Raw genomic sequence first — 16,605 nt, 5'->3', positions numbered from 1 at the left:
TTTGACTGCTTGATGTCCAGGAATAAAGAAGAAGATTTTTAAAGATTGCATCAATTTTGGTGGTTTAAGCCCCACCATTCAGGCCCCAGGGGGGGGCAGGGACCATGAAATTCATAATTTTTGTTCCCCTTTACCCATAGATGCTATATGCCAAATTTGGTTGAAATTGGTTGAGCAGTTTCAGAGAAGAAGCTGAAAATGTTCAGAAGTTAACGCACGACGGACGACGACAGACAAAAACGGATAGCAATAGGTCACCTGAGTGACTCAGGTGACCTAATAATTGTTTTTAAAAAGTGCGCCAAATGATGGTAGTTGTGACGTAAGAGAGGTAACTTTTGTTTACTGAGAGTTGGACGTTAATTTGCTTTGACAGTAAGACAATATCAAGTTTTCTCTTTTTGTGACATCATTTATTTTAATACATATCGTAAGCAAAACAAACAGTTACTTTAAATCTCAGACCTGTAACGATTTGTTGAGCATGTAACGCGGTTAGTAGAGTTATCAAAAGTTTGGGACCTTTAAATCTTAGCAATTAAATGTGCCCTTGATTGTAACATGTTTTAAAACACCAAGACTCATCTATTTAAAGACCAAATCAGGCAAATCCTCACTTTAGATGATTTATTACCTTTGTGTCACAGATAGTCGAGCGGATTTACTTCTTTACTAAATTTAAATATAACTCAAGTGCTTTTGTCCAGATAATTTACATATTTAATTACAATAAATGTACAAATATACAATATCCGTTGTTTGTCCTATAATGGGTTTTTGTCCTTCCGCGCCTTCCACTCCACCGGCTAGAGGAAGATCTCTAGGGCCTCTCTATTACACATCATTATGGGAGGGCGGACACACTGAAGGCACCTGGTGGCCTCTCCATACAGTCTCTACATTTACTATGGATGGATGGAACCTGCTCCAACATACACATACAAAAGTTTTACTAATAAGCTCTTGTGGCTTAACACAAATACACACTTTACTCATTATCAGATTTACAGATAATGTACACGTCTTAGATAAGACTTAATTAAACACACATGATATGTTTAAACTATACATACAACCCATACACAAATGCAATATTACGAATCGCTACTTTAAGGACAAATAATTGGAAATTTTACACCATACTTATAAATATTCAAATACGTGTTGCTATATATAGTAATCACATTAAACAAAATATACATGCTAAAACTGATGAGAAATGCGGTGACTGGGTGTTTTAGGACAAATGAATGATACAAGAAAATGACTAAAATAAAATTATAAACATAAGCCTTACCTCAGAAAAGCTGAACCATTGCACACAAAAAATACAAAGTAAGCCCTGCAAAACAACTGGTACTCAGTGTAACTATCAATGCTGGTTACAAAAGTTACAAAATATATCTGAGAGGGGTAAAAGCGTCCTCCTCTCTGGACTGCCGTGTCCAAACTCACTTGCACGGACTGGCGGGTTTTAAGGTCCATTGAGCTGAGGTTCAGTGAAGGATATGTACAGTAATAACACATTTAATACGAAGGGGTTTCCCACGGGATATTTACATGAAATTTAAAATACATTACCAAAAGTATGATAGGATGATTTTAATGTGACACTTTGTCAAGCAACATCTTTACCTATCATAAGATCGATAAACATCGAAAATAAAGAACGGAAACTCATTTTAATTTAATAAAACATTTTGTTGGGAAAAACTCTTAATATTTTTTTTTATATCTTTGGTTTTAGATATATGATATAAACAACATCACACCACTGTTTTGATCTCGGCCCTGGTATCAGCCCGAGCGGTTGGTATCGGCCAAAGTCTGAACTGAAATTTGAACAAGATTAACTTTTATTTATTTTATTTAATAAAAAAAAGATTATAATCGATTATAAATAGCCCAGCCGATTACCGATAATCGATTCTGATGTTTTTCCGATTTCCCATCACTACTCCACACCTCCATTTTGCTTCTAGATGTGGTCGACAAGGACTTTTCTTTATTGTATAACTGCAGCACTGCATTGGTGATCTCCAAATGAGATCCAACAGTTGTTTCACCATGGCCATGTCTCTCCATAGAAAAATTCTGCAAGTTCCAATTGCATCTCGCAACTTGGTGCTTCTTCTTGTTGTTTTTTCTCCATTTACTTTTGCAGTTCTGTTCATCTTTGGATGTGCATTATGCTCCTGGGGATGGAAATTGCTTTTTTCATTGTTTGAGCCATGCACTTTAAATCGTGGGGATCTAGACAGACTCTTAACCTTCTGGAGCTGGGCTTTTCAGTTCTAATTGATCCAGCTTGTAGGTTCTGTGACCCTTGTAATAACACCGCATTGGTTCTGCATGTAGTTTGTCACGAAGTGCAAACGATATCCTTCGTAGGGTTCACTACAGGTACTGCATTCTCGTCGATGCGTATTTTGGATTTGCCAGGAAATAGTCCGATATCTTCAGAAATTAAATTCTGCGAGAACATAACGAGTGTCAAGGTGTACACCTGTCTTGCGGGCTTTGGTGACTTCGAGGGACATGGCTCGACGACCATAACGAACTGAATCAGTTTTAGATCTAAATAAGATTTCAAACCAAGAATAGGTACAGATTCATTTTTAACAATGAAAATAAAATTTTCATGAATGACAGTGTCACCATGTGCACTTAAAATATTTGGCTTACCCAACGTTTCTAACCTTTGACCCGCCGTAGTCTTCGAATGTTTATAATTACTATTTTATTTTCTCCTGCTTGGTACGGAAATGGTCTTTGATTCCATGCTGCTTTGGGTAAGTGAGTAGTATATAGTGATCGTTTTTATGCTACTTTGAGGTGCAAGTTTTTGAGGTGCACATATGGTGAATCATGCTCTAAACGGGGTCACGGTTGTTATCCGGATGTTAATTATTGATGTAAATGAGGTAATGAAGGAAACAAACCTGGTTGGTTATTAGCAATATTTAGGTTTGATTATGAATATAGTGATGATAATTAGGTTATATAGGAAATTAAACCCGGATGATTATAAATATTTCTTAAGTCAATGGCGATTGGACCAAACAGTAGATGATACATGTAGTGTCAGTGGATAAAAAAGAATTGACATTTATCAATCAATACGAATTGTATACACAGATAAATTTGTAAAGCTCATGTGATTCTCACAATAATATGATTATAATTGACACGACTTTCACCTAATCCATATGTACCTCAATAAAACTGTTGTCTTAGTCAACGTTTAAGGATGTTTTTACATCTCAAAATGATTACCCTTGTAGTATTTGAATTAGCGTTAGTTTTAAAAATAATTGAAGTAATAACAAACTAAAATTACATATTCAAAAACGCTTTATATATACAAAAAACCTACCATTATACACCTAACCAAACATTAATAAGAACGTATTATTATGGATCCCCAAAGAACCAGTAAAAAAGGAAGTATGAAGTGGGGATATATGTATATGCTATTTCTGCTCTCTTCGTTTACCTGCAGAATGTGTTGTGAAACAAAACTCTGCAATTGTATATGCTATACCTGCAAACAATTAGTATGCTGTATGCAATGTTTTCGTTTACTGCTGGACAGCAGGTGCCCGCTCTGTCGAAGCGGCACTGCAACAGGTAAATTCTTATACTGATTAAAGCTGAACACGCTTCGTAAAAAGAATGTGTCCGCCATATTCGATTGAACTCGAGCTGTATCTGAGGGCCCCTATGTATAGGTTATATATATATAACTAAGGTTTTATTTGGACACAGTCCGGTTTGAAGGGTGACCAACGTAAATGCTCGACAACCAGATAATGATACTAATAATGATAAGTAAAATAAAACAATGTCAGTTTTAAATATTGTCATTATTTACTATTAATGGATAAATAAAAGATAATGTAATTATGAGAATTTAGTTGTAATCTTCAGTTCTAATCTCCCTTAAAATGTACTGTGTATAGCTACCCCTATCAAACCTACCAGACAGACAAATATAGACAAAACTCCCAGACGCGTGCAGCTGGTCCGCTAGAAGAGGGACGGTTTTCGGCTAGCATCATAGAAGGCGCTAGCGCCAGGGTGACTCTACTTTTAGAAATCATTGAATTTTACGAAACAAGGCCTTTTTATCTCTATTAAATAAAAATATATATTTAAATTACATATCTATTACTTTCATTATTCTAAATAATTAACGCATTGGTAAATCAGTTGTATTTTCTTTTTGTCTACAATTTGAACTTTTCAAACTCTTTCACCACTACACCTACATAGACACTTCCAATGGTCAGGGAGAAGTTCCATTTTAATAATAAGGGGTGTTAAGTATTCCTTTTAAAGGTTTTGGTTATTTATTTAGATAAAAGTTCTATATTTGATGTATATAGTATGAAAACTACTGTCACCAAAATTTAATTAATTAAAATCAAAGATAATAATGATAATATCTTAATTTTTATATCCAACAATAATCTATTCCACACCTTATATGAACGGGTTATCATTTATTATAAAATGGATGAGCAGAGATTTTAGACTTTCATTTTTGGAACTTGTTGAAATCAGAAAGACGATGCTAGTATTAATTCTTGTATTGCTGGCGCACGCCAATGCGCAATGTCAGATTAATGGAGGGACGGTGCGGTGTAGGGACTTCAAGGAGTTTGAAGAGGGGAAGTTTAAGGCTACAACAGTCGCCATCATCAGTAGATTGAGAGGGGATGTCAATTTGCTAAAATTTCAGCATCTCCAGAGATTCATTGTCCACCACTCAAATGTGAAATGCGAGGGAATTCTAAGGAACTCTTGGACGTCTATTCAGATGAATGGACAGACATGTCAGGTTAATAGACTAATTGTAATTTTTTTTTTATAAGAATTAGAATTAATTCAAGCAACCTTATTTTTTAGAACAAACATCAGAGCACCTGGACTGCAGACACCTTCACCGAATCCTCCCAGAACATTACAAGGACGGTTGAACTAGTCGCAATCACATTCAGTAAGTATTTTATATTATTGAAGTAAAAAAATTGCTTACAGTTTTTTTCCCCTCGAAATTAACTAGCTTCGCTTCTAAAGTTTCCCCTCCACAAATAACTAGCTTCTAAAGTTTTTTCTTTAATTTTTTTTTCGTATATGTAGACAAACCGTGGATGTATGTTAGCATTGGCGTGACAATTCTTCTGTTACTTTTGTCGTCATATGTCGTTACGTGCGCCATTCGGAGAAAGTGTCAACAACCTAGAATTAACATCGAGTCCCAATCCCTTACGGAGTTTTATGCTGTGGTAATGAGGGAATTTAAAAACGATTAATTTTTTTGCAGTATTCTACTTCTTGGACAAACTATGTGGACGACGGATTCATAATGACCACCCAGTCGGACAACCTCCTCGTCCACCCACACCTCCACCGATCCCTCAGCCCAAGCAGCAGCTGCGCTGTTCAACTAGGCTTAGAAGACCTCCCAATAGACTTACCCTTTGATTGTATATATTTTGAAATGGACTGCATTTTTTGATACACGAACTATTCTTGATTATTACAAATTTCATCATGACTTTTCTTTGAAATTTTGTCATCTTTTCTTTGAAAACAAAAATTTTGTCACTGTTTTCTTAAATAATCACTAGATGGAATCCCGCGCAAGCGCGGGGAATTGAATTTATACCATTACCGACAGAAAATATATTATAGTTTCTACTGACAGCTTACATGCTTATAGCAAGACTTTGTTCAAAATCTCGCATGAATTTGATGTACGTCTACACCCCCCCCCTTCTTTTGTAAAATCTTTTACGTTTTTCTGTTTATTGTGAAACCTAGCTGTTATACTACGTTATGGATATTGTACTTCAGATGCTCTTATTTCATTTCCGTCAAGGATAAAAGCGGCAAATAAGCACATTTTACTGATAAATTGATTTTATTTGGGGGGGGGGGATTCATAGGTACTTGGGTCTTAGTTTATAAATATGTATGTACCTTATTGATATGTAAAAATGTACTTTATTTTCTTTTTACGTATCAATAAAGTACATACATATTTATAAACCAATAGCCAAGTACCAGGCTGTAACTCCCTATGAATAGGCCGAGTATTTGATACAAAAGACTGTATTCAGAAAAAAATGTATTGATTAAAGGGCAAAGTTTTACATCTTTATTTGTATTTGAACAATACCTTCTTCATAAATTTTCTCTTTTCATGTAAGCAAGTTTATTACGAAGTACAAATTGTACTTCGGGTTCGTTTCCTCGATGTTCTCGAATATATACAAAATTTAACGATAAATTTATTAGGAAAACCTACTACATATACATGTATATGTAATAGCCTTTCGATATATAAATATATTCAAAACTTATAGTGCCATCAATGATTTACCATTATTTCAATGACCATTCACACAAAAGCTTTTTATTTATAAAAAAAATATGCAGCTATAATCAACTCGTTTTTCTTTTTAACATCAGGCTCGATGCTACATGTATATGATGTTCTAGAAGCTTCCGTCAATATTAAGACCGGTGAATGACGAAAATAATATGAACATTTCCCTTTTTAATCGGTTATCACAACATTTCTTTTATATTATTTAAATCAAGTTTTGATTGAATAATTCAGTGATGACTTTTTATGAAATAAATAAACGATTGCTTGTAGTCAGTTTCATTAAATATTGTCAGTAACTTAGATCCGCCAACCGGAAACGCCACCGTACTCACGTTTTTTGCTATTTCATGGCTGTTTATAGAAAATGAAAGTAGACTTTTAATTTAATATACGATTCTTACTATGCGAGTGAAATCTAAGTATAGTTTACGGACATCATCTTGTATATAGTGTATTGTTAGAGGAGTAAGTAAGAACTCTGGTGCAGCCGTTTCGGAGTTTATTTGCAAAATTTATTAATTTATAAGTATAAATATCTTTTGAAAGTTAGTTTTTTCCTCTCCTGACAACCACATATCTCTATTAATACATTAAGCATTATTTGTTAAATTATTTATTTTCTGATTGGAAATCAAAAGCCTGAAAGGCTTCAATGGCATCGCACATTAAAACCAATTTCGAAACATTTTTAAGGACATACGCAATGTAGTTTGACCTTTATTGTCTTTTTCTCTGGAGTTGAAGAGTTCCAATACTTAAAGGAACTGTGTGCTACATTTTAACATCAATTCTCTGTAAGGACCAAAAATGCTTGGCCACGCACTATCATGGAATTTTATTTTATCACTATAATATTAGAGAGTGCCCTATATAAAGACTATTGATGGGTAAATTTTGGGCAGTACCTCCTTGGTTTCCATAGCAACGACTTTGAAATACTTTGTTACGGCAAAACTGACCTGATTGTCATTACCATGTAAAATAATTCCGTGCTTCCTTAATGTAGGAAAGTTATGAACATAACATGGTTTTCATTTTATAGCTAAGTAATCAAAGTTTCTGTGCATCTAAATTTTATTCAATTTAACCCAAGGTTTTTAATATGATACAGATCAATTTACATGAATTTGTCATAAAAATGAATACAAAGGTGCCTATTTCTTGATATGCACATAAATTTTTGCAGGCAATTGAAACTTAGAAAAAAGATCTTTTTAGTAAGATCGAGCTTAGATCTAAAAGATGCAAGAGGATTTGAGTTGGGGAAATCAGTTAAAAGTTATATTCCAATCCCCTCAAATTATAACTTTTCCTAAAATTTAACCTAGAGTTATTTCCCTTTGCTGACTCTTTTGCACTGAAAACAAAAAATTAAACTGGTGTTATTTCCCTTTGCTGACTCTTCTGTATTGAAGTCTAAAGAAGTTTATAACAACATGTGGCAAAAACAGACGCCAGAAAAGTAAACATGAATCAATAACAGAAAAATGTTGTGTTTTTCAACTTTTCAAAATGGAATTCAAGTGTGAATGGCAAAGTACTTTGCACTCTAAAACCCATGAGAAAAATGCAAGATACAATTTGAGGAAAACAACAAGCAGAAGATACGGCAGTCAGTGTTAGAACAACCCTAGGCACAGGTATAGATTTTTATGTTTTCAAATATTCATTTTGTATAAAAACTACATGTTAGAATTAAGCTTTTTCAAATAAACTGACATAATTTTAAAATTAAATATTCTTTTTATATAATAGACTTAAGTGGTCTATATTCAAAGATCACCATGTAAGCAGGACATTCCAGATATATATCTTATTAATATATTTGCATTAAAGGAATTTATGCTTGCTTCAGAAAGCAACTTACTTTGGCAAATCATAACTACAAAGTTTATCAAAAGGAGGAGAATGTTATAGAAGATGTAAGTTTGTATGTAATGAAAAATATACACAAGGCAATTTAAAAATACATGTATATATATATATATATTTGGTAACGTTGTACAGTTTAAAATCTGATTTGGCTTAAAAATTAGTAGGGGTGTTGGGTAAAAACTAGAGATGGTCGACTTAACGGAAACACATAATTTTTTTTTAGTCTAAAGAAGTCATACAATTCAGAACAAAATATTTAACTGCAGCTATAAATATATACACACTAATAGGATATAAATACAATATAGCCATGTAAATGTATGTATTCATGATTGACAATAAGAATGAATCTCTTAAATTTGAAAAAAAAAATATTTTAAACATTATAATACAGTGGCGCCGCGTTTATCCGGACGCCATTTATCCGGACGCTTCAACATCCGGACGATATTTTTTGAGTACCGATTTTTTCCACGTTATTTTGTCTCATTAATCCGGAAATTCGCGTTCCGTATCCGGACGGTCAATTTCTAGTACAAAACGTAATTGTTCATTGAAAAATGACTCGTTTATCCGGACGGTAATTTTTTAAGAAACGACTTTTTCACACTTAGCTTGCATTCGTGTTAACTGTTGTAAAAACATTGGCCATGCAGTCAGTTTGAAGGCGGTTACCTGTGACCTACAAACAATAGCGTCTATAATTAGCGTGTGTTTACCCCAATTCAATCACACGTTTATCTTTAGAATTTAGATAATAATCCGTTCAAAATCATATTGCTAACCGTATGTACATTGGTAAATTCATGAGAATTTCGGAGAGTTGTAAATAAAATGAACAATAAATAACGAGCGATTTTGTAATGCTCTTTATCATGTCGATTGCGTTAGTTTAAAATACTATTTTCCATTTCTAAAAACGTAGATGTATTTGAAATGCTTGTTCCCCACAAGACAGTTTAGAAAGGTACATAATTGAAGAAATATCTCCATTTAATGTACTACCGTTTACAAACGTCCATTACTTTAGAAAAGATATATAAAACTGGTGTTACGTACAGAAGTTGATTACGTTTATCAAGGTATTTTTAATGATCGAAATTCAAACTTAGCGTCTGTAGGAAAAAAATATTGATAATCATGAAGATGACTTGTGTATACGAATGTTTTTAATACTTTGAGTAAGCTTGCAGTTAATTTTATAGTAACCCTGTGTAATGAATATACGGGGAATATTCGGGGTTAGTTTATATTTGAACATTTTTAATGATGATGCTGAACAGTTCTGTCATATCATATGAGCTTCAATAATTATAATATATGGCAAAATAAAACAACTGTAGATCAAAATTCGCTCAGCCCATGAAGTCACAGGCCAAAGAGAAGGTGAATTAAAATAGGAGGTCTCAGCATAAAATTGCCCATCCATTTTTTATTGTGTAAATTACATTTTAATATATTTTTTTTCTTTAATCAATTACTGCTTTTAAAACAATAAACCAAAATTTAATTTAAAAGTTTTTTTTCTTTGCTGTCACATTTGAAACAAGAATGTGCATAAATACAATGTACATGCTTAGAGAGTGCTTTTTGAGATGTGATTCAATTATCCGGATGATTCATTTATCCGGACGATTTCGTTGGGGACAGAGGCGTCCGGATAAACGAGGCGCCACTGTATTTTAGATGTACTGGTGCTTTGAAAAGAAAAAAGAAGATGAACCGATACACAGAGAAATATTTTCAGTAAAAAGCAGGTGATTTTTTTTAAAACAACAATTGTCTGAATATGGAAATGAATAGCATTTTTCATTTTTTAATGCCAACTACCACAATGAATTTATCAAATCTTTTATAAAAGTCATAATTTTGACAAATTCTGGGGGTGTAGTAATTATGAAAAGAAATACAAATTGGAGTAGGTGATGGTAAATTGTTTCAGCTACTTTTATCTTGCAATTGGCTACAATGAAAATACTGTATGTGTACATAAATTGGCGTATTCAAAATTTGGCGCAATCACTGGGTATGGAGTGGTTGGTGTAATCATGAATTAGCATTACATACGTCTACGCCATGTATTGTATTTATTTATGATTTATTTACGGTATTCATTAATTAGCGCATTGTTGTCTGCGCCAAAAGCGATAAAATATGAAAAACAGGTGCTTGGGGACGGGACCCCCCCCCCCCCGCGTTCCGTACCCCAAGGGTTCTCCCCGACTTTTTTTTATATAAAATATTTTTCTATGACACATTCACAAAGTATTACAATTGAAAACTCCAAAATATAACCTAAAACTAACCTTTTATAAAAATTCATACTCTCTGATACTAAAAGTTTTAAAAATATTTTTGTTATGTAAAAAAAGTCGGGGAGAACCCTTGGGGTATGGAACGCAGGGGAGGGGGGGTCCCTTCCCCAAGCACCTAGTGATATGAAGCCTGCTTTTTTAAGTACACATGCAGGAATTTTGAGGCAATTTATTTCAAGGTGTGAATACTAACTACTTGTTTAGAATTACATGTATATACATTTTAATAAAAATAGATATGTTTTTATGCTTGTATTTGTTATCACATGAAAAATGTAGTAGATATTAAACAATTGATTTTTAATTGAAGTATACATGTATGTTTTTTTTATTCCAGGGGAAAAGATGAAGATGATTATTTCAAGTATCACTTTTCAAACCCATTTAAAATTCTTCTTGACTGGTCAGACACAAAACCACATAATGGTCAACCTCTGATGTAAAGAGATATTATGGAAACATCAAGCCTAGCTGTTTCTATTGTCTACAAAATTGTTATATAACAGCTATTTTCTACATTTTATTTATCTCTAACTACACATTTTGGATAATGTTTAGATGTAGATTCTTGCTTGATTAATAATTTGAAAAAAAAAATGTTTTTCAAAGTAATGATAAAATTATACATATACACATGAATGTGTGTATGATTTCTGATTGTAAGACTATACATTAATGGTTTTATTTTTACTGGGGTGTTAATTAATTCATGGTCAGTCTAAATAATTCTAAAGAACTATATATGGTTTGAGCCATTTTAGGCCCCCATTCAGAAAATGTTTATATTTGCTATGGAGAGTGATAAGACAAGTGTGTTGCTTAAAAATATATTTTAATTTGTTCAGGCATTTCGTTGCCATGGAAACCGTCGTCAAAAACACATACCTTCAGACCGAAAAATCTGACATCTATTGTCATTTAACCAATCTTTAATTTTAATACCAACTATATGTCTTCAGTAAATGTCTATATTTATACTTTGGGATATGTCAAAGTGACTGTATTACCAAGGAAATATATTTTAAATTGATCAGGCATTCCGTTGCCATAGTAACCATCTTCAAAAACATATTTCTTCATACCTTAAAATCTGGCCTTTATTGACATTTAACAAAACTTTAATTTTGGTAGCATCTATAATATCTTCAGTGAATGTCTATATTTATACTCTGGGACATGCAAAGGTGACTGTATTACTCAGGAAATATATTTTAGATTAAAAAAAACATTCTGTTGGGCATGGACACAATCCCTAAAAACGTATACCTTCAGACCTGAAAATCTAGCTTCTATTGTCATTTAACAAACCTTTAATTGTGGTTGCATCTATAATTTCTTCCGTAAATGTCTATATTTATACTTTGGGATATGTTAACGTAAGTATACTGTTGAGAAAATATATTTTAAATTGATCTGACATTCCGTTGCCATGGAAACCATCTTTAAAAAACGATACCTTCAGACCTGAATATCTAGCTATTATTGTCATTTAATCAAACTTTTACTGTCATAAAAACACTCGTTAATTTTGATACAGTCTCTATTCTCTTCGTTCCGATTTTTTTAGTTATTAATCTTTACATTTTTTTAGTAAAATGAAAAACATATTTAAATATTTTAACGTAAACTATTTTTGGAGGGGGGGGGGGTTCATTACAGAAATCAACTTGTCCGTCTGGCCATTAGTTTGTCTGTTATTCTAACCAAATAGAATTAATATATAAAGATATGCATCTGCATGGGAACAAGCAAATTTTAAATGGAGGAAATCAACATTAGCCTATCAAATATTAAACCTGCTAAATTAATATCAACCTACCTATAATGTATGAAAAAAAAACAATTTATTATCTATTTATTATTTTTTGGTTGAAAAAGTATCATTAGAGTTTTTATCCATTATCTTTTTCCATTTTTTATCTAGTATTTGAAAATGTTGTTTACTGAAATAAGTTCAGTGAAAAGTTGAATAGCTAATTTTCTTTAGATTTTGAGTTATCTGCCCTTTGTAAAGGATCATAGAGAAACAATAATAATTCAATTAATTTAGTTTTATCTTATTTATTATCTTTAATAATGTATTTTAATCATTCGGTTTGTCTTATTTATTAGTGAGAAAAATGTTTGGAAAAGAAATTTTATAAAACAACCAGTGTCTAATAACATTTTGAACAAAATATTATTTGGCAAAATGCCAATTTTCGAAGTTAAAAATATCGAAAACGAAATAAATCCCCACTCTACTTTTCATAAAAGTTAACTAATATTATTATGGTGTTTTTAAAATTTCAGATGATTTTTTCTTGAATTGCCTGCATTTCTTTAGAGACTTCTTGAAATATAGGGTAAAAATGACCATTTTCAAAATGTAAGAATTTGGTCATCTTCAAGCCATCAATTGAAGAATTTGCAGTGACTTGTAGAATTTTTTGTTGTTGTGTTATATAGTGCTTCATCTGTTCTATTCATATAATGTATGAATTATCTCAAAATAATAAAGATGATTAAACCACATGAAATCAAGTATATAGCATTTTTATGCTTGAATTGAGAGGAAATGGGGCAAAAATCTATATTAGCCCGTTACCATGGCAACCAAGGTAGTAACCTTAATTTTGAATGTTGATTGTGTCATAATGTATGGGCATTAATCACCTGAAAAAGTTTCATGAAAATCGCTCATGGTGTGTGCCACAGCCCTACAGTAAAATTTTGGTCCTTACAGAGAATTGATATTAATGTCTATATATGCTGTTGTACATTTCTTCTAAAACAAATTTAAATAAACAAAACATCTAGAATATAATTATGTTTAGTAATTTTTGTATATTTTTCTTTGAATTATACAAGAATTTTCAAGTAGTATAGGTAGTAGCACACAGTCACTTTTCTCATCAGTACAGTCACCTTTCTTATCAGTACCCAAAGGTCAACAGAGGTCACAGTCAATTTCTTATCAGTACCCAAGGTCACTAAAGAGGACACAGTCATTTTGTTATCAGCACCTAAGGTCAAAAAAGAGGTTACATTCATTTTCTTACATGGTCATTTCCTTATCAGTATCGAGATCACAGTCACAATCTCACGACAGTGAAAGGGGAGGGGGGGGGTTATAAAATCTCAGCTTTTTTCATACGTGCTGAAAGAAATGGAATACCAGCAAACTCAATACAAGTGGGAAATCCTAGCCTGGAGCGCGCTGAAAAAAGACAGCAAGAAATGGACTTTACACGAGAGTGACTGGTTCGATAAAAAAGAAAACTGCATCATTGACTTTAGAGAAAAAATCAAAAAAGGATACGACATTGCGGATCGCTGGGGATGTGAAGAGTCCATTATAAAACGCAAAGTTATGCCTACAAAGTATAGATTACTTTTTAAACCCCCAGAATTATAACCATGTTTAAAGGTCAAAACAAAAAAAATCATTTCAATGATAATATACAGATTTTTTATGTTCCATATGAAGAACGGAAAGATTTGGATGAGCTATGCTGTAGATAGGGCACACTTGACGAGGAGAATTGAATGCAATGAAAAACTACTTTCACCCGTGTTACAAAATAAACTGACTGAAAGCCAAAATCCTGAGAGTTCTAAAAGTCACAGTCACTCCGTATTAAAAAAGTTATCAACTTCATCTCTGAGTGCAGTATCATGTCACAGTCACAACGTGATCATATAATCACGTGCTCCAAAATCAACCTTATCTCTGGGTGTTAACGGTTACACCCTCTTATAAGTATATAAAAGAGAAAAAAATGAAATCACTTTAACAAAACATCAGCAGTCTCAAAAAGCCTGACGTTAAAGGAACACTGAATTCAACATGGAAGTATACCAGCAAAATCTCATAAAAAAACAATTACACTACATTGGTGAAGGAAATGAAAGCCACTCCTGTGGCTAAGTATCTCTTTGCTGACAAAGTTATCACAGACGAAATGCAACAAGAGATACAGTTTGAAAAGACCGGTTACAGTCGTAACAGAAAACTGCTAAGAATTATTTTGGGAAGAGGGCCAAGAGGTTTCCATGGGCTCAAAAGAGCACTTTTGAAAGCTCAACAAAACGACCTATCAAAGCTTTTAAACAAGGAAGACAGTGAGCCCTCCGAGTATGAGAAAAAGTTGATCATGGCACGATCTTTTCTTCACAATACGGTCGAGAAAAAACAGATAGATGTTGAATCAAATAAATCTTTTGTTCAACGTCAACAGTCTCATGAACCGCGATGTAGAATCAATTTGGACAATTTCACTAATCTCTTTCTCACTGCTTCACCTTACAAAGAGGAAATCATGATACACATCCGCCACTTCACTGACTCCCATGGTCGCATCTTCCCAACGAAGAAAGGGGTCACTTTCCCCTTACCCCGCTGGCTAAAGTTTGAATGCCTTCTGGATGAAATAGAAGACTATCTAGAAAACCATCGGAATCAACAACAACAGATGAAATGGCACATTGGTGGTGGCGTCTACGTTTCCCTAACCCCTGAATTTCCTACATTGGACATAAGACACTTCTGGAAACCAGATGATTCAAAGGAACCAATCCCAACCAAGAAAGGGGTCACCTTAACCAGAAGTAAATTTGATAGACTTAGATCTGCAGTCTTTGAATTGCGAGAGGTCGTACCTGAATTAAATGATGCTCAATTGTGTATGCTCGACGAATCCCATCAAAACCAACTGGGGGTCCTAATTTGTCCAGAATGCACCCCGTTTGGATATGAAGCCCAAGAAGAAATAGAATCGATGGACTGTGATGAAAGTGATCAGCAAAGCCAACTCACAGTCAACATGGACTGGAATTAACAGTTCTTCATGACATCACATCTGTATTTTTATCTTTAACTAAGATTACGTACACATATAGAAGTTATCAATGTTGATCTTGTTTTAAAGCATCTATATATCTAAAACAATACCTAAATGTATTCATTTCTTGTATTCTTATTTTACATTAGATGCTGATTTGTTCAAAACATTTAAAAATATAAATGAAACTGATGATAAAAAATCAAACTATGTTGCATTTTTAATTATATCAATCATGATGTATAAAACCCCTCTAACTATTTGTGTTAAATCAGTTACTCATACGATGGCCAAGTATACGGATTATTTAAAAAAAAAAAACTCCATTATACACCTGGCAATGCTGGTGCTTTATCGGGTCCAAAAACATTACATCAGGCTGTTAAGCGTGATGGAAAATATAATATTGGAAGAACAAAAATCCGACAATTTTTAAATAATGAGGATCCATATAGCTTGTTAAAACCCATCCGTCGATCATTTCAACGTTCCTCAGTTATGGTCGATACGGTTGATTAATTTTGAAGAAAAAATGAAAAATTTAAACCAAAAGATGAATTTTTGAAACAATCAGACTTCAAAATACAAATAATTTAATCCAAACAGAAGTTATGAAACTTGAAAAAATAATAATTCTTTTTAAAGATAGATAATGAAACAATCGAACTGAAAAGGAAACAATTATCAATTTTCTAATAACGAATATTTAAAATAGTAATAATAATAAATCGCGAGTTTTAAAACGATGTTTAATTTTAAATATACAAGTAATGTAGCTTAATTTTTCTAAATAAATCAAATTGAAAAAAGGAGAAAAAAAAATGAAAATTCTAAAAGGAAAACATGGTTAATTAAATGAACAATAAATGTTATTTTTGAAAAATTGCATTAATATCTTTTTTTTAACAAAACATTCTGAATTAAGAATCTTTTGGAGCAAGGTGGCACGTACAATATCTTAAAGGAAAAAGCACATAAAATACTAACTAGTAAGAACTGAGATGCCCTTCTTGGGGGTTTTTCAGCCGATTCTCTTTTGAAGTTTGACACACATCTCCCTATGATGAATGGTCGTCGATCTACCTCTGTCACCCTGAGAGTGTTGACGAAGACATAGACGTGCACTCATTTACCATTAAATAACGCAACATTGAGCGCTGTTTTGGCGTGAACCTCAACATGTTCGTTTTAC

At 32.9% G+C, this 16,605-nt stretch overlaps 1 protein-coding gene and 1 long non-coding RNA gene across 2 annotated transcripts; both read left to right on the top strand.

Moving 5' to 3' along the window:
• Nucleotides 1–8,263: 8,263 nt before the first annotated feature.
• Nucleotides 8,264–11,052, top strand: LOC133199879 (uncharacterized). The gene is made up of 3 exons (XR_009722858.1): nt 8,264–8,322; nt 9,962–10,032; nt 10,928–11,052. It is a non-coding gene; the product is annotated as an uncharacterized LOC133199879 (long non-coding RNA).
• Nucleotides 11,053–14,477: 3,425 nt separating this feature from the next.
• Nucleotides 14,478–15,410, top strand: LOC133199995 (uncharacterized). Its single transcript, XM_061335771.1, has one exon. The coding sequence runs from the start codon at nt 14,478–14,480 to the stop codon at nt 15,408–15,410; it is 933 nt and encodes a 310-aa protein (XP_061191755.1).
• The last annotated feature ends 1,195 nt before the right edge of the window (nt 15,411–16,605 follow it).

Source organism: Saccostrea echinata, unplaced genomic scaffold (genome assembly GCF_033153115.1).
Source record: "Saccostrea echinata isolate AGI-Se365-2 ecotype Australia unplaced genomic scaffold, CSIRO_AGI_Sech_v1 ptg000036l, whole genome shotgun sequence".
In the NCBI taxonomy this organism is placed as follows: Eukaryota; Metazoa; Mollusca; class Bivalvia; order Ostreida; family Ostreidae; genus Saccostrea; species Saccostrea echinata.
This window is presented reverse-complemented; position numbering and strand designations above follow the sequence as displayed.

What these genes read in the sequence shown, in the direction of transcription:
- LOC133199995 (XM_061335771.1), top strand. Translation starts at nt 14,478, where the DNA reads ATGAAAGCCACTCCTGTGGCTAAGTATCTCTTTGCTGACAAAGTTATC.